The sequence below is a fragment of the Melospiza melodia genome, chromosome 3, assembly GCF_035770615.1.
Source record: "Melospiza melodia melodia isolate bMelMel2 chromosome 3, bMelMel2.pri, whole genome shotgun sequence".
In the NCBI taxonomy this organism is placed as follows: Eukaryota; Metazoa; Chordata; class Aves; order Passeriformes; family Passerellidae; genus Melospiza; species Melospiza melodia.
The window spans coordinates 54,626,518-54,652,743 of record NC_086196.1 but is presented as its reverse complement, the minus strand read 5'-3'; the positions used below and the strand labels follow the sequence as shown (position 1 = coordinate 54,652,743).

The 26,226-nt window shown below is 38.9% G+C and overlaps 1 protein-coding gene across 9 annotated transcripts in view; it reads left to right on the top strand.

Annotated features, from left to right (window-relative positions):
* MAP3K4 (mitogen-activated protein kinase kinase kinase 4) overlaps nucleotides 1–26,226 on the top strand; it is a 66,862-nt gene that overhangs the window by 37,368 nt on the left and 3,268 nt on the right. For 4 of the 9 annotated variants that reach the window (XM_063151785.1, XM_063151783.1, XM_063151784.1 and 1 more), the window contains 11 exons: nucleotides 1,645–1,778; nucleotides 3,358–3,436; nucleotides 5,468–5,546; nucleotides 7,731–7,827; nucleotides 8,716–8,832; nucleotides 12,452–12,552; nucleotides 13,635–13,715; nucleotides 15,217–15,408; nucleotides 16,045–16,115; nucleotides 18,610–18,726; nucleotides 20,130–20,289. In XM_063151785.1, coding sequence (XP_063007855.1) covers nucleotides 1,645–1,778; nucleotides 3,358–3,436; nucleotides 5,468–5,546; nucleotides 7,731–7,827; nucleotides 8,716–8,832; nucleotides 12,452–12,552; nucleotides 13,635–13,715; nucleotides 15,217–15,408; nucleotides 16,045–16,115; nucleotides 18,610–18,726; nucleotides 20,130–20,289 — 1,228 coding nt within the window. Of the gene's footprint in view, nucleotides 1–1,644; nucleotides 1,779–3,357; nucleotides 3,437–5,467; nucleotides 5,547–7,730; nucleotides 7,828–8,715; nucleotides 8,833–12,451; nucleotides 12,553–13,634; nucleotides 13,716–15,216; nucleotides 15,409–16,044; nucleotides 16,116–18,609; nucleotides 18,727–20,129; nucleotides 20,290–21,183; nucleotides 21,296–26,226 lie in introns of all 9 variants that reach the window. The other 5 variants (XM_063151786.1, XM_063151782.1, XR_010027124.1 and 2 more) reach the window with 4 other exon arrangements.

Genomic DNA, 26,226 nt, shown 5'->3' with positions numbered 1-26,226 from the left:
GATTGTTGTTACCCAAGTGCAGGACCTGGCATTTGGCCATGTTGAACCTCACCCCACTGGCTTTGATCCAGCAATCCAGCCTGTCCAGATCCCTCTGCAGGGCCTTCTGCCCTCCAGCAGATCAACACTCCCACTCAACTTGGTGTTGCCTGTGAATTGACTGAGGGTGCCCTTGATCCCCTGGTCCAGATCATTGATAAGGACATAAAACAGGACTGTCCCCAAAACTGAGTTCTGGGGAGCCCCATTAGTGGCTGGCTGCCAGCAGGGTGTAGCACCTCTCCTTAGGCCTGGACATCTTGCCAGTTTTTTGCACAGCAAAAGGTGAACCTCTGTGAGCAGCCAGGTTCTGCAGAAGAATGCTGTGGAAAACAATGTCAAAAGCTTTACTAAAATATAAGTAGATGACATCCACAACCTTTCCGAGATCCACTAAATGGCTCACCTTCTGATAGAATGAGATCAGGTCAGTCAAGTAGGACCTGCTTTTCACAAACCTGTGCTGGCTGGCATCCTAATCTCCTGGATGTCCTGTACTAGATGATCCATAACTTTCAGACTGACAGGTCTGTTGTTTTCTGGATCCTCCTTGCAGTCCTTCATGTGGATTGGCCTCACATTTGATAATTTCTAGTGAACTGTGACTTACCAGTTTTAGCAGGACATAATAAAAAGTCACCTCAGAAATTTTGCTTGAGAATAATTGAAAAGTAACAGATGAATCTGATAAGTCTGTTAAATTAGCAATGTCTGGAAATCTTAAAAATCTTTTAAGAATTTAATGCTTTCAGGTATAGTCTTGTAAGCTCTGCTGCTTGGCAGCATTTTAGATGATATCAGAATCATTAAGGTTGGAAAAGACCTCCAAGAGCAGGTCCAACCTTCAAGTGAGTGCCACCGTGCTCACTAAACCATATCACAAAGAGCCATATTTACTCATTTTTATAGTACTTCCAAGGATGATCACCTCACCACCCTGTGGTGTAACTTAGCTTCTCACTGTTTTTCAGCCTACAATAGCATAATACTGTAACATGAGACATTTCTTCAGAGTTTGTGGTGGTTCTTTGATGCAGTACAAGCTTTTGAGTGCTTGCATTAAAGTGCAGGCATTCAAAATGTTGTGTTCAGATGTTTTACCTGTTTTATTAATTGATTCCTCTGAGCTTTGTAAAAATTTTTAAGGATTGTGTCATATCCTTATGTACTTCTAGGATAGTCTTGTAAGAAATAGCTGATTTGTTTGATTTTTAAATGCTTATAGATAACTTCTTAATCTTCTAATGTTACTGCAATATAACTAAAAATAAACACTATTTTGCAGTTCAATCTCTGGTTACAGAACCAAGTGTTTCTGTAGGATGTTTCTTCAATGATGTGTACACTGTTAAACATCAGCATGTGCCTGATGCACACAGAAGAAGGCAATGTGGCTCAGAACTGCCTCTCACTGTATCATATTTTGTATCATACTTTTCTTGATTATTTTTTGTCTATAAGTAGGCAACTGCTTGCATAAAATAATTTTGTCTAAGAATAGGATGTGACTGTTATCATACTGTAGAATTTTGTTAGCTTGCAAATACTCCAGTGGATATTGTTCTTCTTATTAATATGTGAAAAGTAATCTTTAGTTTCTTACAGTACCATAAAGAAGTTGTTCGTCTGATGTCTGGAGAATTCAGGCAGAAAATTGGAGACAAATACATCAACTTTGCCAGAAAATGGATGAATTATGTGCTAACAAAGTGTGAGAGTGGCCGGGGCACTCGACCCAGGTAACAGCCAACTTGTTACTGCCATGGTAGTTGTTGGTAGAGCTGAAGGGTTGGATTCAAAAAATTGGAGTAAATGAAGTGACATGTGGCTGGTGGCCAGTCACTAGAGTGTTCCTCAGGGCTCAGTTTTAGGGCCAGTTTTTTTCAATGTTTTTATCAGTGACCTGGAGACAGGAGTTGTGTACATACTAAATAAGTTTGCCATGCTAAATTAGGAGAAGACATTAATTCCCTCAAGGGCACAGAGATTGTACAGAGAAAACTTGATAGATTACGAGGGCTGGGCAATAACCAACCTTACAAAATTGACAAGGGCAAGTGCCAGATTTTGCACCTGTGGTGCTGTAACTCTGAGTATCCATATAGATAGAGGCCAAGAGATTGGAGAGCAGCCATTCAGAAAGGGACCTTGGGGTTCTTGTTGATTGTAAGCTTTGAGTCAGTGATGTGCCCAGGTGGTGAAAGGGGCCAACTGTGTCCTGGGATGCCTTAGGCACAACAGATCTAATCAGCTGGAGCTGGAGTGATTCCACCACTGTGTTTAGCATTGGTGCAGCCTCACCTCGAGTACTCTGTGCACTCTTGGGCTCCATAATCTAAGCAGGACGTAAAAATACTGCAGCAGGAAGGTCAGTGAAGATGGTGAAAGGACTAAAGGACAAGATGTAATGAGGAGTAATTAAGGATGCTAGGTTTGCTCAGCTAAAGGAAGAGGAAAATGAGTTGCTATCTGCAACTTCTTTATGTCTTCTCTCTGGTGACTGTACAAGAGAATATAGCTTAAAAATGGCTTAAAACCTGCATTTGAGGAGTTTTGGATTGGTATGAGGAAAAAGTTCTTCACTGAGAGGTGGTCAAGTGCTGGGAAAAGCTCCCCAGAGAAATGGTTGTGACCCCATGCCTTCTGGTGTTCAAGAACCATTTGGACTGTGCTCTTAACTTCTGTGTAGCCCTTTGTGGAGTCAGAAGGTCAATTCTGATGATCTGTGTGTGCCTCTTCCAACTCAGGATATCCTGATTCTATTTGTGTTTTGTAGGTGCAGCTGCTAGTTCAAGTAGGTCAAAGAGGGAGGCAATGGGGGACAGCAGGTGGCTGAGGACACAACTCATTCCAGCCAAATTACTTACTCTACTTTGCCACTCTAGGCCATGAAACCACTGATGCCCAGTCATTACTAATCAGATAGTCATAAAATCCTAAGTGTCCTTTCAGCCTTGTATCAGAAAGGAGACTTCAGGCAGGGATTGCAGTGGTTTGGCTTGTTGCTCTGAAACAAATGATGGTTGAGTTGGTGATACTGTTTGGAAGACAGGATGTTATGGGTGTAGATACATAGCATGGCCTGCTCACCTTATTTGGCAATATCCTTGCTAAAATCAGCCTTTGTCCAAATATAACTGGATAAAAGGTAACATTTTTGTGTTTTATATATTAGTCTGTTTTTTTAATGAGGATTCTATCATATTTTGCAGAGGAAAAATAATTAACTGTTATTTACTGTTCTTGGACGTAATTGAAACTTTTAATGATGACTTTGGCCAAACACCATTTCATTTTCTGTCTTTTTCTTTTACATAGATGGGCAACTCAAGGTTTTGATTTTCTTCAAGCCATTGAGCCAGCATTTATTTCAGCTCTCCCAGAAGATGACTTCTTGGTATGGATAAGTTTTTCTGCTGGTGTTTATTTATAAATGCTTGTGAAGCTATCAGTATATGTTTTGCACGGATACTTTTTATAAAACAACATCTGAACACACATGCAGTTCTGAAACAATTGCTGTTGTATATCACTGTTGATGCTGCTATCTCTCCTGTTTGTTAGATTCTGAAAAGAGTAGATTTGTGACCATTGCCAGTAATGGTTTCAGTTTGCTGGCAAGTTGCAAGTACTGCTAGTACGGTCTTGGGAGGCCACCTTATCTTGGATCTTGAATACTTGACAGCAGCTTTCTACAGAGATTTATAGTTGTGATAATCAATTTCTAAATTTAAGCTTCTGAGGCTGACTAACACTCAAAGTTCATCTATGGATATGAATACAAAATCCTTGTCATTTAAAGATTTGTTAATTTTCAAGTAGTTCCAACATGAAAAAGACTTTAGAACATCTTTCTTTTGTTTTTATTATGAAAAAACCCCAGTAGACTAGAGCTGGCTTTTTTGTCTACTCTGCTTTCCTCCTTTTCCTGTTCTGAGAATTTATTTTTCATCTTGGTACGATACTACATAGAAGTGAAAGCACAGTTGCCACAAAATAGCAGAATGTGAGTGTTAGCACCTCTTGATTTTTACTTATTTCAAGATGTGTTATGAAATGCCAACCACATTAATCTTGCATAATCCAGAAAATACATGTTTTAAACTTTTTTCACATGTATTTTTATCAGGAGCTCTCTAGTAAATTATGTGTTAGTCCTGTTAGTTTGCCTTGCTGGGAAGGGTTGCCTGCCTTGATGACAGAGTTAAGCTGGTATTTGGAATACACTGATACTTGGCTTTAGGAAGTAGCCCCTTAAATTCTTCTGCTTTGACAGAATTTCTGAAACAGACTTTGAGCAAATGAGGGGGGGGAAAAAAGGGGGAAGCCCAAAACCTTAACTGCATTTTTGAACTTTTTTTTCTTTCTTAAACTGGATTTCAGTTTTGGAGATCATCACTTGAAGCCGCTTTGATTAATCTGTATAGCACTGGTCACAGTATTTTACCTAGAAATGGCAATGTCAAGCCTGATCTCTCAGATTCTACATCATGTCATGGAAGAATGATGGTCTATATTTAGAGCTCTACATTTCAAAATGAAATTCTAGCTCAGTCTGTGTTGGTAAAATATGCCAGTCTCAAACTCAGTGCTTCCTTAGTTTTATAATTATGTTTTTTCTTAGTCCTTGAAGTTCCTGATCTTCACTAAGTTTTTGAATTTCTGGAAAAAATTTTGTTTACACTGAGTGAACTGGCAAATAGAAGTGACCTTCACAACAGCTTTACCAAAGAACGTAATTTTACTACTTTGTGAGGATGCATTATATTCCTGCTGTTCTGGCCAGTAAATTGAACCACAGGAAGATTTGACAACTTGTCCAGCATTACATACCCATTGAATAGTACACCTAATAATTTGTCTCAGATTGTCTGAGGCCCAGTTCAGTGATTTTAACTTTTAAAATCCCTTTCATGGAAGTTTTGATAGCTTCATGGGTAGATAAGGAAAGTGCATTTCTTTTAATATGCAGGGCTTAATATTTTTTGTTTTAACAGAACTTCATCTTGAGATTCAGGCCATCATATTCTCACTCAGTTTTTTTAGGTTTCTTCTTGGGATGTGGAGGGGGAGAGCAGAAAAGATTGTTTTTTTTCAGGAAATGTGATTTTAATTATATTAACAATGAACGTTAAGTTCCAATACCTTTATATTTTGAAATATTCTTTATGGTATGGTACTAGTTATGTAATTTTGACAAGGACAAAAGACAAGAGAAAGCCAAGACTTCTAGCTTTAAAAAAATCAGTTAAGTCAAAATACTAATGTGGATCCAGAAGTTTAATAGAATAGGTAGAATATAGGGGTGCTTATCTGACAGATTGCATACACACTTGAACAATGTAATTTTGTTACTGTGAGCTTTGTCATATGACCATCAACCTTCTTGTAACAAAACATCACAACTTTTTATGTTTGTCTTTCCTAGAGTTTACAAGCTCTGATGAATGAGTGCATTGGCCACGTTATTGGAAAACCTCACAGTCCTGTTACAGGTTTGTACCTTGGTAAGGCAGAAGTTACTGGCATTTGTTCTGGAGCTTTGCTGCTGCTGTTACAGAATTTTGATTGTAAAGTGCTTTTAAAATGCGAGAAATGCCAATAAAAGTATTTTCAATCTATTTGTGATTGTTGATGTGAAACCATTATTCCTTGATAAAGTGTAAATATGTGATAGTTTAACCCAAGAAATTTCAAAGCTTTACAGATTCTTTCCTCTCATTTTATCCTTCCTGTGAAGTCCTGCAGATCTTATAGGAAGGGGCTGTGTTGTTTAAAGCTTGGGTAAAGAAGTGATTTTAACTTTAAGAAGGCAGTTACAGCTCCCTCTCCCAAGCTTTCATTGTGATGCTGCAGTTATTTACACTTTGGCACTGCAGATGTTTTTGCTTCTAATGGATTTTATATTGTCAAGTACACATGATATACATTATACATGGGAGTTGTGCAAAACAGTTCTCTGCTATAAAATATGGCATAATGTAAAATACATTTTTATAGATATGTGTTGATATCATTAGAGTGAAATCAACATATTTGATGATGCATCTTGAGAAAATAATGTTTTGCCTGCTGTGTGTGCCTTTTACCCATCTCTTTCTCAGCACTATTTCTGTCTTTCTCTTCTCAACTCTGTTGACTCGTTTACTTTTCAAAACACTTTGTCATCTTTTATATCTTTCTTCTGGTGCCCACGTCTTGGGTGGGTTTGATGATAAAAGACATGAGGGGAGGGTAATCTGCCCCCAGCAGAGGAGGTTTTCTAGTTTTTCAGAAAAGCTTGTTTTGATATCATTTTGATGAGAAAATCTTATAGCTGACAAACCTTTTGCAGTGAAAGTCAGTCAAAGAAGCATAGTCTACAATCAAATTTAGCTAAATTCTGTACAGTGATTTAAAGCCTGTACATTCACATTCAGTAGTGCTGTTGAGAGGGAGGCCTGTTTTAGGTAGATCACCAGCATGATGATCCCAAATTATTGAAACTCTTATAAATGTTACTGCAGATCACACAAACTAAATTGCTTGACAGCTTTTGTCTCAGAGACATGGGGAGGAGGTGACACAGATAAATGGTGCAGACTTCAACACCAGTCTGAAACTTTAATACATGTGAAATTTAACATAGACTGTATCCTGGCTGCAGATACTGCAGATACCCACTCCTATCTCCTGATTAGAAGAAAAAGAAGACTTCCTAGTTGTATTTGCTTACCACTTTGAAGGACTTAAACTCTCTGTGGTCTTTACTCCTTTTCCCAAAGCTGAGAATCCAGTTGTGTTCATGCTGCTGCCTCTAGACACATAGCTGTGTATCTCCTGGTGTTTTATCCTGTCTTTTTGCTTTGTGAAACAGCTGATGTCTACCTGGGTGGGGCAGGAGCTGCCTTCTGGGTCTCCTGCTGGTATATTTGCCAGTTACAGCAGGACAACCAACATCCAGCTCTGCCATCTTTTGCTTGCCCTAGTAGTGCAAACAAGGCAGAAATGTAGCTCCCTGAGAGGAACCTGGCCTGGCACAAAGTACTGACTCGTGGTTTGGTAGGCAACCAGCTGTCTTGAGATGTGACTGCCACAGTATTTTTCTTATTATTTAAGGAGGAGTTGGGGCAGATGGTGAAGACTGCTCTTGGAGGCACTGAATTAGTTAGGCATAAAAATAGTGACTACCCATTTGGGTTTTGTACTGTCCATTCGTACCACTTCCTTGAGGCACGCTGTCAAAGGGGCATTATTTTGGATAAAACTATCATATGTGGGTTTTTTCCACAGCCTAATTTGCTTTCTATTATTGTCTGAGGAAGCTTAATTCTTATGGAAAGGAACATAATATTGCTCTTTGCTTATTATTATTTGGTTAATATTTATTTTGCAATAAGATTAATTTGTGAAGTAGAAGCAATGAAGTTTTTATGAAGTATGTACACATTTTCTAATTGCTAGTTTTTGGCTATCTGTAGAATTTTCATTATTTTATGGATGAGTTAAGTAATACAAAAATATGAAAAGTGTTAATACCTATGATTGATTTATTCAAAGTTGGAATAATATGTATTTTTATCAAAGGATAAGAAAATATGTTCACACTTAACTCTGTAAATAGGAATTTGTTTTAATTTTGTGTCTTGAAATGGCCCTTAAGAGAGTTTTTCTGACATCTGAGTAAATGTGATCTGTTTTTATGTTTGCAGCTGTTCATCGAAACAGTCCCCGTCCTGTAAAAGTGCCTCGGTGCCATAGTGATCCACCAAACCCTCATCTCATCATCCCCACGCCTGAAGGCTTCAGGTATTGAGCATTACTACAGCATTTTAAACTGTTTTATCCTCTCTTGGCTATGCTGAATGTCAGTAAGTGGAATACCTTTTGTTTCCGTTTGGGGGCAAAGCAGATAGAAAAAATCAGCATGTATGTGATCCAGAATTTATTGATGTGCTTTTCAGGACAATACAAGTTTCCCTTTCTTGCTGCTTGGCCACCCCCCTTTCTGTTGGTGCATGGGTTCTCACTTTGAAGTCATTCTTATCCCCTTTATCTTTCCTGAAACCAGTGTTTCAACGTAAAAAGCTTTAATTCAGTGAAAACTGCTCATCAACAATACTTTTATTTCCTTCCACACTTTGAATGCCTGCTCAAGTTCCTGTGGCAGTGCTTTCTGGAATTTGCATTCATGGAACATAAAAATGTAGCATTCTGAGATATGGCGGCATTTCTGCATCATTGCCAACCCACTGTGAATATGCTTAAAACAGTGGATCTTTTCTCCTGCCTTTGAAAGAGTTGACATGAGAATTATTGCAAAAACAGTTTTAAAAAATGTCGAAATAAACATCACCATGCCTTATTTTACACAGAGGGCCCTATTTTCCAAGAATATGATGACAGTGAGAAACTCTACAAATGACTTTTTTTTCAGAAGCCACTTAGCTTTGGCAGAAACTAGTAGTATTCTAAAGATTAGAAGATTTTTATTTTGAGGATTGTTATTATTGTATACATTGGCAGCCACAATCTTCCGAGACCCAGAGCTATTCCACATAAAAATCTTTATGCAATTGAAAAACTTCTGAAATCAGGCATCATTATACGCACTTCAATATTTTGTTTCTAAAACAAACTTTCAGCTCCATACATTCATTTTTTAACCATTTCCTGAAGTTTTTCTTCTTGCCACAGCACGCGGAGCGTCCCTTGCGATGCGCGGAGCCATGGCAGTGTTGCTGTGAGTCGCCCCGCCCCCGTGGGCAGCGACTCAGCCCAGCCCAAAGCTCTCAGCAGTGCCAATGAGACCAGGTAGCTGCACTCCATGCTGTAGCACACTCATCCTCCCTGCATCACCCACATAACTGCTCCCACATGCATCCTAATAGATCCTTTGCACCTTCCCTCCATCGTCTCTTCCACTGGCTCCTTCATTCATGTTCCACTTGGGCAAAGTCACGTGTCGGAAATCGATGATGAGACCACTTGCAGATTCAAAAAGCCTGAACATGTGGTAGTTAAAGCATGCAGTTCTGAGGTAGATTACAGATTTGCTCAGTAAAATGCCCATGCAATGAATATATGCCAGTCAGCTCATTGGTATAACTTTAGTAAATAGTACTGATAACTAACACTTAGAATCATAGAAGTATTTTGAAACATTGTGTAGTGCAAAATTAAACACCATGAGGATTTTTAAAAATAATTTCCTGCTACCCCTTTGGTTTCATAGGATGGTGCAGAATAAACTTAATATGAAAGAAACTATTCTTGTATCAGGATATGTAACAGAAATTACTTGTGTATCATCATATTTTTTTGATTCTGTTGCTACATTTTTTGACAGACCTATGTTAGTTTCTTTCTTGTTTTTTGATGTTTCATTTGGCTGCTATAATTTCAGACTGTTGGTATTTCTTCTCATATTACAAGTCAGACCACTGACATATCTCCCAACTTTATTTACCTTTGTTTTCCTGTGCACCCTTGACTGTGAAAAGCCTCCTCTTAACACAGTGATGTTATCTTGGGGTTTAAAAATAGGTTTTTAGATTCTTATTTCTACTGCAGATTACTGAAAGTGCTTTGGGATAGAAATTCATATGAATGGATACACACATCTAACTACATCACAAAGCTGGTAGAGAAAAAAAGAGGTGATGAAGGAACAATAGATTGATAGTGACCAAAGCAAACTTGGATATAACTTGATTATGAATTGTTTTGTAATAAATAATTTCTGGTTGTGAGCCAGCAGACCATCATAGTTTGATTTGTTATCAGATGCATCGCACAGGCATGCATTAAGCTGTTAAGAGGGAAGTAAATAAAACTTTTTATATACAATATTTTCAGCAAGATTTTTATTTTTATTGCAAGATGTGTCTTGCACCTTTTACAGTAGCCTCCAGATGTATAGCTTATGAATCTAGGCCTTTTTTTTTGGTTGAAAATCTTGAAATTTTTGCCATTCAGACATAGACATTATTTATCCTTTATGCTTCTGTTTTAAGCCCCCTCATGAGAAAGGCAGAGTAGGCAGTAGTCTGCAGCCCTTTCAAGTAAGTAACATGCTAGAAAATATTCACTAAGAGGTTCTGGCAGCTTTATAAGCCGACAGTGGGATGGATAATTAGTGTTTTTCCAAGACTTGTATTTTTCCTAGAGTTCTCAGCGTTTTTTCTGAAACCATTTTTCTGATGTTTTTTAATAAAATATCCCATAATCTTGTTTTTTTAATGCACTGTTCTAGATTTTTAAGTAGCGTTTAATACCCTGTATGAGCTAGGAATCATTTGAAGAAAAAATTTATGAAAGCAGAGACAGACTTCTGAAGGCTGCTGGGTTTTTTTTTTGGGGGTTCTGTTTATTGAGGAAAGCAAAATACTGCAATGTAATATATTTCTACAGTTTTTTTGTTTTGTTTTAGTATAGTTAAAAGAAAGTTGCAAACTTTGATGCATTGTGGTCTTAATTATGAATTTCGTTTATTTGTGCTCCAAAAGAGAAATGGAATCTTTTGGATCAACGAAATGTTTTGTGGTTTGGCAAAGTGTGGAGTCCAGTGCTGAAATAGCACAAAGACAGAAGCTTTGGACACTTTCCAGAAACTCTTTAGACAGTTAAGACATGATTATAAGCATTAAATATCTGTGAAAAGTTGAATGTAGGAACTTGGTAAATCAATTGTACTAGGCAGTGCATAGTGCACAAATGCCACCATAGTTCTAGTGAAGTTTTTTTTTAAACAAAAACCAATATAATAGTATAACTAGAAATTAAAATCCAAAGCACTAATACCTGGTTGTTAACATTGAATTTTCTGGTATTTATACATTTATGGTAGGTTTATGTTTATAATCTTTTTAGATGGTCAGTTTTTGAGCTAACTGTGGTTATTATTCATCATTTTGTTATTTATCCAGGGCTGGAGCCAAAAATTATCTAGCATTCTTCTCTTTTACTATAATTTTTGCCTAATAATATGCATACAGACTTTCTGGATCAATAAAAGGTGTGGGTGCCTAAGATGGACCTGAAATGGGGTTTAGGCACCTGCATTCGAAGCTGTGGTGCTTAGGCCTGTTCAGCTGCTGCTTCATTTTAGAACTAATGTAGCTTTGCTTGTTTTTAAGCATTTTATGCATCAGGAGTCAGTGCTGTGTATATGCTGAGAACCACCTTAGCCTTCTTTCTCATTAAAACCTCAACTTCCTGAAGAATAATGAGGATTTTCACTAGTTTAGTTTCAGTTTCTGCTCAAACTTATAATATCTGGTTGGGCAGAAGAAGGAAGTGCAAAGCAAACAAACATTGTATGGAGAACATTTGCATGGGAATAGTTTGTCTGTGGTTTTGACTTCTGTTCTCAAGGTTGAAGCAGTGTTTTTCTGTTATTTTTGGTTTTTTTAAAACTATTTTTAGGTAATACTCAGATACAATTTGGAAACAACTGTAGGACTGGTAGTCCTCTCATAGGTATGTGTGGACCTTGTCATGCAAAGTATCTTTCATCTTTTTGTAGCTGTTAGCTTTCAGTGAAAGATTTAACAATGTTGTCCACTTTTCAGTAACATTTAGCTCATACCTCTAACATAGTATGTTTAGGGAGACATCAGTCACAATTCTTCCCCATCAAACTTTAAAAATTGAAGGGGAACCTTTTCCAAAAGGGTAGAGAGACTTCTGCAAAGAAGTTACGGCTCTAAAATGAGTGAACTAATTTTTGTCTGGGGCTGGAGGAAGGTGGCTGAAGACCTAAGAATTAAAGTCTTGTTTCTCTTAATATTGTTCTCCTTTCTGTTCAGCCTTCTTGTTCATCTGACTTTTACTCTGAGGCATCTGATTCCTTTGTGTGCTGTGTGGAAGAACTGGGGCCTCTAAGTGATCAGGCTTCTGTCATTTAACAGTGTCCTTCCTGTCAGCCAGCTTATGTTTCTTTCCATTGGTTCTGACGTAATGACTGTGGACTATGACTGTACTTGCAGTGCACGAGGCACATTTGAATCAGTTACTACATTTCATCTGATGATGTGGCTCACATTATCACCCAGCTGAATCACTTCTGATTGTATATCCAGCCCTGGCACAAGCTGCATCCTGCAGCAGCTGTTCTTAGTTGTAGGTTACAAGTCATGAAAATGGATTCTGTTGCTACAGGCAAGAAACAGTTTGAAGTTTATGCTTTGGAAGCTTAGGGCTTTTTCATAGAGCAGCATAACTAAAATAATCTAAAAAGTCTTCATTTGAGGGAAAAACCATAGAGAGGGTTTTCTGTTTACCTTTCGGCATCAGTTTTTCTTTCATGTTGCTTTCATGGTTCATATCCTAGGCTTCAGAGGTTCCATCTCTTAAAAACTGCAGTTAAATTAGCATTGCATTAAATAAACACTAATGACATGTTAATTAGTATGATGACTCTTTTTAACAGGGGTTCCAGTGTCCCTGAAAATGATCGACTTGCTTCAATAGCAGCTGAGTTGCAGTTCAGATCCCTTAGTCGTCACTCCAGTCCCACTGAAGAGCGAGAAGGTGATTGTCACAGTAACAAATTGTGACCTACACGTGCAGATGCTTTATGTCATTAACATATTTCTCTCTGTTCCCAGCTCTTACCCTTTCTAAAAATTTTTTTCACCTCATCACATTCAGAAATCTTAGATTTTTAACTTGTGGGCTTATATGGTCAGAGGAAATCCTTTTGTTCTCGATATATCCGTTATTCTCTTGCCATTCATATTGTTTCTGAATTGTATCTAAAGGGATTTCCTGATGCTTTACAGAGTTCCGATGTTCAAAATTAAATTAGTAATATGATTTCTGAATTATATACCCCATTTGATAGTAAATTTCAAAACACTGTTAATGAGGTTTGAACTGGATCCATCAGGACAGTGAAGTGTTTTCTGTCCAGTTCTTTTCTGCAGTATTACAAATACTTGCTGTTGTTTGAATCCTGGAAGAAGGGTCAGGATGTGTGACTTGATGTCCTGATCAGGGCTTCTCTGTCAGGTTTTCCCAGCCCCTGAATATGTGGTATTTATTGCAACAAGTACATTGAAAGATTGATTGTGCAAATTGAAAGGAAGTACAAAATCTGAAGCAAAATAGAGTTGATATTGTGGTCATCCACGCTGGATTTCATACAGAGAAATGCCTTAACAAATTATATTAAAAGATGTGGGAGATTTTTTTCATCTTTGTTAGTTTTTAAGCAAATGTTGAAAATACTGTCTGCCTCATGCTTATTCCTTTTTTTTTGGTATATATATGAAAAGGAAGGTGGCTTAGGTTGGAATGAATACAAATCTTATTGTAAGGAACCTTAGAAAATTGTTTTCCTACAGATATGTTGCATGTTTGATTCTGAGTGCCCTGGCTTCAAGTGCTTTTCTAAGTTGTGGAAGGAGATCTCTGTTTCTATACAAATGAAATTCTGTTTGAAATTTGTTTTCTGAAGAGAAGTCAGTTTTGATTTCAAGAGCATACATTGCTATACATGAAGGGTTATTAGTCCCATATGTAGGATTACATTTCAGCTTCTGCTGAAAATAATGGCATTATCTTTAATATGAGGTAAAGCTACTTTTGTGCTCACACTGTTATTTCTCTAGAGCCATTGTATCCAAAAGGAGATTCCAGTGGTTCATCCCGGCGGAGTTGGGAGCTCAGAACGTTGATCAACCAGACCAAAGGTAGGTGTTTAGGAATCCCTGTAATGCAATGTCTGTTAGACCAGTGCTCTACTGAAAGGTTGGATTTTATTGTGGATTGTGAAGAGGCTTTCACAGCTTTATACATAGGAAGGAGGAAAAAAAAAAACCCCTGATTGCAGGTATGGGATATTGCTAACAGAGTCACAAGGTAGGAGTAATTAAACTTTATAAAAGTTAATTCTTTTCAGTTTCTGAAAGGTAGTACCAGTGTTCTACAAAACTGTGTTCATTTATTACTATATAGAAATTGCAGAAGTTTGCAGTCCCTATTCAGTGCCCAGTTATGACAGTAGGAAACACTTTCTCACTTCCCAATATCTCTTCCCAGTGTGGGATTTTCCTATTTTGGATGTCTAATAGTGTGTGATCCCACACTCTCCCCTAAATTTAAGGCTATTGTGGGGGTCTCCTTTTCTGTGTCTTATTACTGATTTTCATGAAACTGAAAGTAAGTTGATCACTTCAGACACTCCTGTACTGTATGGGTCGATACACGAAGCTTGTTTGCATATGTTGTGGCAAACATAAATGTGAGGGTAGAACCCCAGGAAACATGAGAAAAACGTTTCTGTCACGTTGGAAACTGGTCTCCTTATGTGTCTTACACAGAACACAGGAAGAATTACTAGTTCTTACTCTAAAATCTAGAAGTCAGAACATAAATACTGAATGAATTTCAGTTTGTTTAAACTGAAAAAGAAGAATGAAGGAAAACTTGAAATTTTCTAGAAGACTACTGTAATGGGAACTGGTTTTACTGTCCACTGTGAATAAGACAAATATTTTGATTGAAAACTACAGCAAGGCATATTTGGTATAGCAGAACTAGTATTAACTGTGGGTAGGGGAGTAGAATATATCGTTTGGGAGTATCATCTCCATCCTCTGGAGACTGCCAGGAACAGGTTAGACTAGTGGTGTCAACAGTGACAGATGTACCATTTTTGTGCTTTACTAGGAGGGTATGAACTTAACACTGCCCTGAGATCTCTTTGGTCTCACTCACTAGTATGCCGTTTCATAATAAGACTTGAGAGCTGGAGTTTCTAATACATCTAAATCTTTGAAATAACAGATGTCATGGCTCTTTCAAGAAACCTCTCTTATGTCTGAAGAACAAAACCTTACCTGTCCTTCTTTCCTTAGTGCTTTTATGACCCTAGCATATTTCCCCTATCAGAGGTTAGTTACAGGTCAAATGCAAACAAGTGTGTTGCGTTTCATAAATGTGATTTCTTTGAATCAAGTAAGAGATGATTAGGAAAGTACAGTTGTTCTCATTTTACCTTAGTTTCATATGTGATTCATAAGTGATAGTTTCATATGTGATTGTTAAAATGTCTTATTCTTTTCCTACATCTTAATTAGACTCACTAAATAGTGTTCTTTTAACTCTGGGTATTTCATGTGATATCAAAAGATAACAAAATATAACGGTGAATATTTCTTAATCAAGGAAATTGTTCATCACTCTTTTTAGACACTGCCTCCAAGCAAGCCCCGATGGAAGCCGTTCAAAAGTCTGTTCAGTTATTTGAAGAAAGGAGATACAGAGAGATGAGAAGGAAGAACATCATTGGCCAAGTTTGTGACACACCGAAATCTTATGATAATGTTATGCACGTGGGTTTGAGAAAAGTGACTTTCAAGTGGCAGAGAGGAAACAAAATTGGTATGTTCTTTATACTTCCATTTATCTAGCTAAAATACCAAACTTCATATTTTTGAGGGAAATCAAAGACTGTGTTTAAAAATCTTAGGTCTCTGCATAGGTATTGTCCGCTTTATTGAAATCAAAATGTTAAAGTACAAAATACTGTTGTGGGTAGGATTTTCTTAATGTAGAAGGTCACTGACGTTTTATTGGTCAAATAACAGGAAACAAGAAGGACTTGGTTAGGACTATTACTTAGGTATGATCTTGTGTTACCTGCATGTGTTTAAACCTATAAAATGTTCAAGTTCTACATTTGGAATCACCAGAAATATAAATGGAAATTAGTTGGAACTCTGAGATTTAATTCACCAATTTTATTGTTTCCCTTGTATGATCATATTTTACTCTCTGGTTTGGGATTTTTGGAGAAAATACTTGTTCTTGAGAAGTTTTCTTTCAGGTTAGCTGATTAATGTTTTTACTTTCATTCAGCTTGAATTCAGGGCTATGAGTGTATTGTTGCAGTTAAAATCTACTTGGAGTAGTAAATTAAAAGAAAGATGAAAAGCAGTGATGTTTCCTCATTGCAGTTGGTGTACCTGTTGCTTGTTGAAGGCAATGTACTGAATTTTCCTTACCCTGACTTTGCAGGTGAAGGCCAGTATGGGAAGGTCTATACTTGCATCAGTGTTGACACTGGAGAGCTGATGGCTATGAAGGAAGTGAGTGCTGTGAATACAAGAATCACTGCTGCCCTTGTTTTTTTCCTAAACCAAATGTGGGTGATGTAGGAGGCATCGAGGGTTTCTGCACACTGCTATTAGCTGACGGGGAAAGGATGGGAAGACAAATTGTTTCTTCATGTAGCCACAGCTGCTGTTAGCACCTTTTCCTCAAGTTGCTTTTCAGTTTATAACTTTTAATTTAAACATATGTAAAATGGATAATTTTTTTTTTTACTGATCTCATAGGATACTTTGTGAATTTAAACGAATCCTTAATATATGTGAACTTCCATTGAGAGATTTTAAATAATTTTGAAAGATTAGTGAAGACTGTACACAAATTTATATTTTACTTTGCACTGTTTCCTCTCATCTTTTATTACTTTTTTCTTCATTCCTTAGAGCAATAGATAGGAAGTGTGACATCAGATGTTTTTCAGCTTCTCCCATAGTGTGAGCTAGGTTGAGTCACAAAACTGCTGACTAACTTGTGGGTACAGAAAATCTAGTTTTCAGAATAGAAGTAAGTAAAGCTGTGTAGGCATAGAGATCTGTTTCCCCTACAACACCTTGTGGTTGTTTTTCTTTTAAATTATTGTTTCATTTTAGTGCATTTCTACATCTTAAGACAACTGCAAACATTAAGGGTTCACAGCAGTTACTGTGGCAACCACTGGATGTTGCAGCAGTTACATTTCATGAGCCACTGCTTACATACACACACACACACACAATATGTATGTCACCTCCAAGGTGTGGAAAAGCATGACTGGGCTTGTGGTTAACTTCTTGTACCATACTCTTGTCACTGACTAATACCAACACTTGAGATTTTGTTGCTGTTTTTTTTTCTCCTGATGAAATAACATTTTTCCTCCCCATCAGCTGCACTCTGTTTCTGTAATTCAAAGTTGCTTTCTAGGTGCAGGTGCTCTTTACAGATCAACATGTGTGTGCTCTTTAGCAGAAGCTGAAGTAAGCTCATAAATAGATCTTTGAGAAATGTTTGTTTCACTAGGTATTGAAGTGAAGGGAGACGACCCATCTTTGTTGATCAGCATTGAGCTCCATTTTATTGATCCAAAATGCAGGTTTTTATAACTGTGTTAATTAGGCTCATACATATTGCAAAACTCGAGCTCATGATAGGCTACAGAGCAAACACTAACCCCTCCTTTTGTTTTCAGTACCTGTGATTTGTTATTGAAACCAAGATTTATTTTCTCACCCTGTTATGAAAGTTCTCAAGGCCTCCATGTTATTGAAGACAGGCTTGAGAACTTAGCTGTTTACAGAAACAGGCTGTGAGAATTTGCTCCTCACAGCTGCCTTTAAGGCCATTTCTGAGCAGAATTCTCCAACAACTAGGCTTGAATGAAAACTGTTTGCAACTTCCAAATAAAAGGCTTTTCTGGATTTCTTTAAGAATAATTTGGGGAAAGTTAGATTTTTTTTTTTTTTTTTAAACTGGTTAAGGACACTGCATTCCCCTGCCCTTGCACCAATGACACTGTGGTTGTATTACCTCATCTACAGTGTCATTAAAATGACTTCAGATTATAGTGGACAAGCTTTACTACAAATACATAGTATTGCAACTATGCACTAGGGAATATGTAAAATACTTGAATATCATCTGACACCTTTTTGTAATCTTCATGTATTTAATTATACCACTGCTTGAGTACAAACTGTACCCTGGAATTGTTACACAGAATGTAGCAATCATAACATCCTAGCAGCTGAGGACAATATTTCCTTCAGTGCAATTATGTGCATTTATTTCTTTAGCAGTTGTCCTGAAGCTTCTGTTTTTAACAATGTGGTAAAAGTAGCATCTTCCATAACTTGCAATTCATCTTGCTTATCTTTGCACAGTTAGAAGCTTTAGATCAGTTTTTCAGAGCACCTGATAATGTTTTTCCTCACTGAATAGTCCATCACAGCATAGGAGAAGTAATGAAAACTTGTTTCTTTCTTCAAAATCTTTGATGGTATTTTTTTCATGTCACACCTTTTCCTTGCAGCTGCCCTGTTCTCAGTGGATAAACCCCTCAAAGAGATCACTTAGACTCTCTGGTGATGAAGTACCTGGCAAAAAACCTTTGTTGAATGATAGCTCTCTGTGACATTGTTTTCAGATTCTCTTGTATTGTGTCTGTCTACCACACTTAAGCTAGAAGGCAAGCACAGAAGAGATACATATGTGCACACGAGTGTATTGGCACATTTAAGTAACATAATTTTGCTCTTATAAAGTTTCTAAGTCATCATAGTTGTAGGTAATTTTCCAGAAATAGCTCAGTGTGCTTTATATTTGTTTCAATTTGGGGATGGAGAGGGGTAATTTGGGGCTTTTTGTGTGAAATGGTATTTAACAACAACAACAACAAAAGCTTTTTGTTGTGTTTGAGTTTAGGATAGGTTGTTTGCTTTTTTGTTCCTTATTAATTTGTAATAGCATCAAAACAATGACAAATCTTTCTTGCAGATAAGATTTCAACCTAATGATCACAAAACCATCAAAGAAACAGCTGATGAGCTGAAGATTTTTGAAGGCATCAAACACCCTAATCTGGTTCGTTATTTTGGTGTGGAGCTCCACAGGGTAAGAATACATAAATTATTGGGGCTTTTTTTACAAGGCAGAGAGAAAATTTTAAGAAGCTTTGTATTATTGGAGGTTTTTACATGAGAACATTCTAGTTAATCTTGTCTGGTTATCTCTGTGAATAGCAGTGTGTCTTTATTCCTCTGGATATTGAGGTCTCTGAAGCATAGTTAGGAGAGACTTTTTGGAACTGGTACATAAACAGAGGAGGCTTAAAATAAGTGAATAGAGTGAGTAATGCTGGAACTATTCTATGCTGCTCCTCTGTTGAACTGGTCTAAAAGCAAGTTGTATCATATATGGTATGGTAGCTCCTGTATGTAGATAAAGACTGGACAGGCTAAAACCCGTCCCTGTTAGCAGCAAAGGTTCTATTGTACTTGTATTGTATCATGTTGATTCCTGGAAAAATCTTCTGCTGGCATTTAAATCTTGATTCCAGACAAGTGTTGGAATTTGGTTAGCATCTCTTCAAAAGGAAAAAGCAAGTTTTCATGCTTGAGCAGCAGAACTAATGAAGTGTATTTTTCTATGGAGTTGGATTCCAGAGTTGTGTGCTGGGATACCCAACTTCTTACTACTATCTGCTTTCCACATGCTCTTCCCACTTGTGAGTTTCAAGTCCTCATGTCTTGCTGGAAAGTGCTGCTTGGATTTGACTGGTTTGCTCAATATGGAAAAAGTTGTTTTGGTGACCCATTGTTGCTTTAGAAGGGGACATAGGCTGCTTTCTGCAGTTCTCTATTTGAGACACAAATTTGGGTGTCTGTGCCACTGGGTCATTGGTTTCTTGGACTAGATTCTAAATGTCTTTGGTATCTTTGCCATCTTTTTATATTAATTCAGTCTGTTTGAAATCAGATGGGCTTGGAGACAGAGTGGGAGCAGAAACCTAATTTTTTCCTTAAAGTGAGTTAGAGTTGGCATGCTTGTTCAAGCCACAGCAAAGAACAAAAAACTTGCCCATTTCAAGCAGTCAACACATGATGATGCAGGAACTGAGACAGAGAGAAGGGATTAAAATCAAGCCCAAAACATAAATTTTGTGCCCTTTTCCACCCCCTTCTCTAAATAAGAAAGAATCTCTATAAATTCCTGTGAAATACACCTGCAAGGTTTCCAAAGTGTCTGTCATTTGCCTGATGCCAAAGCACTGTATTTTTATACCACCAGATAGTCTCAGTTATGTACAAATGATGCAGCTAGGCATGTAGCAGAGAGTTTCCATAGCTGTGCAATAGAATATTAGATATTTCATGGTAAGTGATACTTTCATGAAGACATTACATGATACTTTATTTCATGAACAGTGAAGGATGTAGGGAAAACTGTATCTTAATTCAGTGCTTAAAGTATAAAGGAGTTATACCAAATGAAATCTGGTTTGTTTCCCAAAACAGGAAGAAATGTACATCTTCATGGAGTACTGTGATGAGGGCACTCTGGAGGAGGTATCCAAACTGGGCCTTCAGGAGCATGTCATTAGGCTGTACACAAAGCAGATCACTGTTGCTATCAATGTGCTGCATGAACATGGTATTGTTCATCGAGACATTAAAGGTAATGTTGACCAAAAAGGTAATGTTGTTGTTTCAGTGTGGTAGATGAGAGCAGGGGGAAGGATTGGGGCATGTATTTGCATATTTAATGTGCAGTTTCTATGCAGCCATTATTTGTATAAAGCCTTCTATTAAGTTTTCAGTTTACAAGCCATTGGATAGTTTCATGCTTTTTCTTTTACATGTAGATTGTAAAAAACATTCACAATTGTCATTTCAAACTCATAAATTTTGCCCATGATTTATATAGTTTTTTAGAGGTTGTTAAGATTATTGGGGATTTATCTAAACTCAGTTATTAGTCCTTGCAGTTTTAGCACTAATGTACTGAGTTATGTAATGCTGTGTTCCTTCTTGTCTGTGCAAATAAGTGGTGTTTTCTGGAGCTGACAGGCAGTGTACAGTGCTAGAGTTGTGCATCAGAACTTTTCCTTGTGATTCCATTTTACCAAAGAGTTTTGGAATTTCAGATGAATGGCTGATTAAACTTCGTAACAAAACTGTTGTTAAAAGCACTTAAGTGATTTTAGGATATCCCTTTATCTAGTGTTTTTTCCATACATTTATCTTCTCGTGCCTGGCTGTCAGCATTTGCGTACGTAATTCGCAGACAGAAACTGCAGTAACCAAAGGGGGGTTGGGCTTGGCATTTAAGATACCCAGTGTCAGTCCTCATTTCAGGTTCATTTTTCTTTTTCTGCGCCTTCCAACAACATCCTCCATGTCTGGTTATCTTGGTTTTGTTAGTCTGGCATATTTGGCTCATCGGTGGCAGGAGACTTAGGCGAAGGTAGGGGAAGCAATGCACACGACATGTGTGCCCTGTGAATGCTCATTTTGTGCCAAGGCAGTGCAACCCAACGATGCTGGGTTTCTATGTCCCTCTTGCTCACAGGGTTTTGAATCACCGCAGCAGTGTAGGAGCTTCCCAGTTGCTCTTGGTCCTTTGGCCTCGTGCTTCTCATTTGGGAAAAGAACTATCTACGATCCAGAGGCCTTCCACCCAGGTAGGCCACTCTTGAGTCAGTTTTGGCTTTTTTTTTCTAGAAAACACTTTCCCTCACTCCCATTTCCCAGCAATCTTACCTTTTCTGGTTCTCCTTCCTCACCAAAGGTTTCTCTCCAGTTGTGGATTTCCCTTTGTGCTTTTCACAGTTCTCTCCTTGCCCTTTTCTTGGTCATTCCTTGTCCAGGTTCTCCTTAGCTGGATTATGCTCTCCTGGAAGCTCGTTGTGATCAAAATCCAAAGCTGGCTGAAGGGATTTCTTTTGTGCTGCTCAGTGTCATTGCTGATATCTGGATATATTTCCAAATAGGTCTTCTGCTCTTCAGGGAAACACATGGAGTGAGAAAAGCTGATTAACAGAGCTGTAATGTTGTGTTACCTGAGAGCATTTCTGTTGCAACAGGTTCCTTATGTCAAATGTTAGAGTGTTTCTTGAGAATAACAGAGGGTCACTGCAGGCACTTCTGTGTATAGACCTTCCTGAAGCTCCATGGCAGAATATAAAGACAGACCACAGAGGGTATTTTTATAAAGGTTACTTGATGCATTGGAAGTCTTTTGCTCATTGACTTCCTTTATGCTGACATTGCATCCCCAAGTTTTCAGGATAACAGCAGTAAAGAACACTCTAATTTTAATTTTATCTCTTGGGTAGACTGGTACTCTTATTTTTCTGGTAGGGAAGAGTGACATTTAGACTGTTAAAACTACTTTCCTATGAAAATCTTGCTGTCAGATCACACTAGATCTCTCATGGCCAGTTTGTTTAACATCACCGTCAATCTGTTTCTTTTAGCAGCAGATAAACAATTCTTACAACGATTGTTTATCTGTATCCTGCAAGACAGCTGTACTTGGTGTCTGCAAGTACCTTGTGCTCAAAAATAGACTTTTGGTTAGTAGTGTCCCGTTGAGCCACCTTTGTCTTTCAGATGCTGTCATGGCATCCAGCTCTGTATGGGTAAAACACAAAGCAAGATAGAGCTGCCAAAACCATTTTTCAGCCTGTGGTGGTGAGGGCAGACCGAGGGCTGTGTTGGCTGTTTATTGCATTTGGCTGCACTGCTTTTGCTTAGTCTGCATCATTGTGAAAAGCAGGTGGTGCTGGTCTGTAGCAGGAGACTTTTTAATCTCTATTCTGGGTATTGAATTTTAATTCCTGTGGCTAAGCTCAGTTTCCTTGGTTAGAACTGTTTCACTTTGTAAGGAAACTGTTCTGGTCAGTGATGCAGGATGATGAAATGTTTAATGCTGGAGGGAACATGTGGACATCTCTGAGCCCTCTGTCCTAAACAGGGCCAGCCTTAGTATCAGATCCAATGTCAGATCAGATTGCTCAGGACATCGTTGAGGTGAGATATATGTGTATCTCCAGGGATGGAGATGCCCTGTTCCAATGACTGACCTATCCCCACTGTGAAAAGCTTTTCCCTGATAGCTCCCTGGAATCTGCAGAGGTTGCTGTTGTATCCATTGCTGCATGACCATTTCACAGCGTGCCTTTGAGGGGAAAAATCTGTTTCTACAGTCTTGCTGTCCTCCTGTTAAACAGCAGTAAATGCCCTGCACACACACTCCCCTGAGCATCCCTTCTTCAAGCAGAGCAAGCCCATCTCACAGCCTTTCGTGGTCCATTGGGTGCACCAGCCCTCTGAACATCTTGACGCCACTGTCCTGGGTTTGCTCCAGTGTGTCCTTGTCCCTCTTGTGCTGGAGAGCCTAAAAAGAAGACACAGCACTCAAGGTGTGACCTCAGAAGGGCTGAATTGAGAGGAATTAATGAGGCCATGCCTGGTGGAGTCCCTTCAGGAGAGAAGGGCATGTTCTTGAAGACTCCTTGGATGAATACAGAAAATAAAAGGATTGTATCTGAAACTTTACCAAATCAGAAACCTCGAATGAGATGCTCTATACAAAAACGTCTTCATCTAACTGCTGCTGTAGTATTGTCTTCTTGTAACCTTGTTGTTTGCTCAAAACCTTGTGAAACTCAAAGCTTCTGCAATCCTGTCTTCCTTATGAGCACAAAGGAAGGAATGTCATTCACCAAGAGCTGGAAAACTGCAACAGGACACTGTGAGCATGTGTCATGCTCTCTAAGAGGCTGAGAAGGAGAGTATGCGGAAGCTGATTTTCTCATCCAAGGGTAGTATTTGGCCTGCTTGTTTCTTGAATGAAGTTGGCTGCTGCACTGCTTAAGCACTGGCTGTGGAATGTCTGAGCTGCCTCTTTTTCTGGAATTACAGCACAGCCTTTAGTGGGGCTTTTTGTGCTGCTCCATGGACTCACAGGATTTCCACCAAAACCTTTGGACTATCGGACTAGTGCAGTTTTTGCTGTTCTTACTATGGGGCTGATTTGGCAGAGGTACAGGGCATGAAACTTGAGTTTAAATGCTTTAGGTTTCGGCTGCTGTAGCAGGAGTGTGGCTTTTGACACCGTCTCTTCACAGCGTGCCCAGGAGCAGCTGTGGTGGTGTACCAGCCCAGGAGGGCTGTGCACAACTGGGCAACTTCCTGCCAAGTGCATCCCGTGGTGGTGCTTCAGGCAGTGCATGTGTAAGGGGAGGGAAGGAACAGATGGGAGTGGTCTCTTTCTGCCATTTCACTCATGGTCTTTGGTTTTATTTTGCCTGTTAACCATGTGGATGGGAGTTCCGTTCCATTCCCAGTAGCGTTAACTGCGAAGGGTAAAAAAGCATCGGGCGTCTCCGAAGTACTGACCTCTTGTCTGCTCTTCTTACATGGGTCCTGCTGCATCTGTGCAGGTTTCATTTACTGCTTTTAAAGACTCCTCCTACAGCCTGGCCTTGGTTTCTGAACAAGCAGTTTACAGGCTCCAGTTTACAGTTTACAGGCTCCAGTGATACAACAGCAGTGGAAGCTGACAGAAAGTGTCTGCAACATGAGTCTTCAAGTGCTGTCTCTGGCTTCTTGCTGAAACTTTGGTTCAGTGCTTTATTCCATGTGACTGTTCCAAGGGCTTTCAGGAAAAGGGCTCACAGGAGCTTTCACGTCAATACTTAGGCTAAATTGTCATTAGTTTTTATTAAAAGGTATAAACTCTAGTTTGCAAGACCTTGGAAGAAGGTTTTGAACTGCATTAAACTAAACTATTCCAGTAGCCTAAATTCAGCACTGCCAGGCTCCATCCACAGTAGTAGTTGGAAACTTCTGTGAAATTCTCATGTTGCTTTCTTGAGGAATGGAGACACAGGTTTCCAGCACATCCTTGGAAAAGTGTTTGCTAGTGAGGACTGTTTTTCCTAAGCTTTTTTCTTTAGGCTAAGTGTACCTGCTTTCTATCTGACAAGCAACTGCTTGGAAACATTGGAAGAGCAGTTGACAGTTCAAAGGAAGAAGCTGTTGCTCTCCTAATACATTGCCCATACTTGCCCATACAAGCAGCTTTCTTGCATTGCTTTGTGTCTTTCTGGATCTTTCATTCAAGGAGCTGAGGGATGGTCTACCCAACTCCATTACACACACTGTGATTGCAGGGTGACATAGATCCCACTGATGGCAAACTGCAGAATCTATTGAAAGAATTCTGGAGGATGTGCAAGCATCTGACTCCCAGAAGTGGAAAACCATTGCACAGAATGCGGAGATGAGTTGTATTCCCTGAACATTAATTCTTTCAGGACTTGTAACTAAAGGTTGGAATTTACTTCTGTTAGTGATTTTGCTCATCCATCAATTGCTGTTCTATGTAACACCTCTGGGACTAAATAGTTACCAACTATTGTCAGAGTAGTCAGAGGGAGTCCTTTGAGAAACAGGCAGGGTTTTGGCATCATTGACCTGCACTGCCTTTTTTTGACTTGAGCTTTCTGAGGATTCTTTGTATTCTTTATTAATATCTTGGGGATGCCCAACCAAGTGAATGGGAAAAGGCTATTAGCTAAGACTAACACAAAGGAGGAGCAGCCAAGAATTTCTATACTGCTCAAGGTGGAACAAAAGTGAGAAACTTTGGAAGGTTCTATTGAGATGAGCCACTTTTGAATGAAACTTTTGCATGACATGAGAAGAGGCTGTGTGTAGTGAAATCCCCACTGTCTGCCTACTCCTAGTGTAGGTGAGCAGTTTGTTTTGTGCATACTATCCATCTTTCCTCAAGAAAGGCCACAGCTGAAGCTCTGTTTCTGCCAGGTGATACTTGTGCTTTCATTGCGATACTTGCAGAGTCCAGAATGTGGCCTGATACAAGGGGCTCCTTCTGCTCTACCTATTTTCTGTTGCTGTCAAAACGAGTATTTTGGCAGGATGTTGAATGAAAGAAAAGCACAGGTTGTCAAAACCACTTGGTTTATTTTGTATTGTTCTGTTGAGTAACTGACTTGAAGCCACTTGCAGATTCCCCTTGGAGATTTTTAACTATGCTAGGGAAGTTTGTTCTAGTGTAAGCTGCCAGTATAGCAAGTCATTTTAATGGTATCCTCCTCCAAAAATTACCCTGAAAGTGCAACAGGAGTAGGCACTTGGTAGTATAAGTAATAAAATGCTCTAAACTCTGTTTTGCAAGTCAGCTGTGACCATAAGGCCATTAAGGTTGGAAACACCCCCAAAATTGAGTCCAACCATGGACAAACCACTACTATGTCAGACAACTAAACCGTGGCACCGAGTGTCATGCCCAGTTGTATCTTGAACACTCCCAGGGATGGTGACTCCACCACCTCCCTGGGCAGCCTATTTCAATGCCTGACCACTCTTTCAGTGAAGAAATTCCTCCTGATGTCCAACCTGAACCTCCCCTGGTGCAGCTTGAGGCCATTTGCTCTCATCCTGTCCCTGGTAGCCTGGTAGAAGAGGCTGCCCCACCTGGCTGCACCCTCCTTTCAGGAGCTGTAGGAGTGATAAGGTCACTCCTGAGCCTGCTCTAATCCAGGCTAAACACCCCCAGCTCCCTCAGCCTCTTCTCACAGGA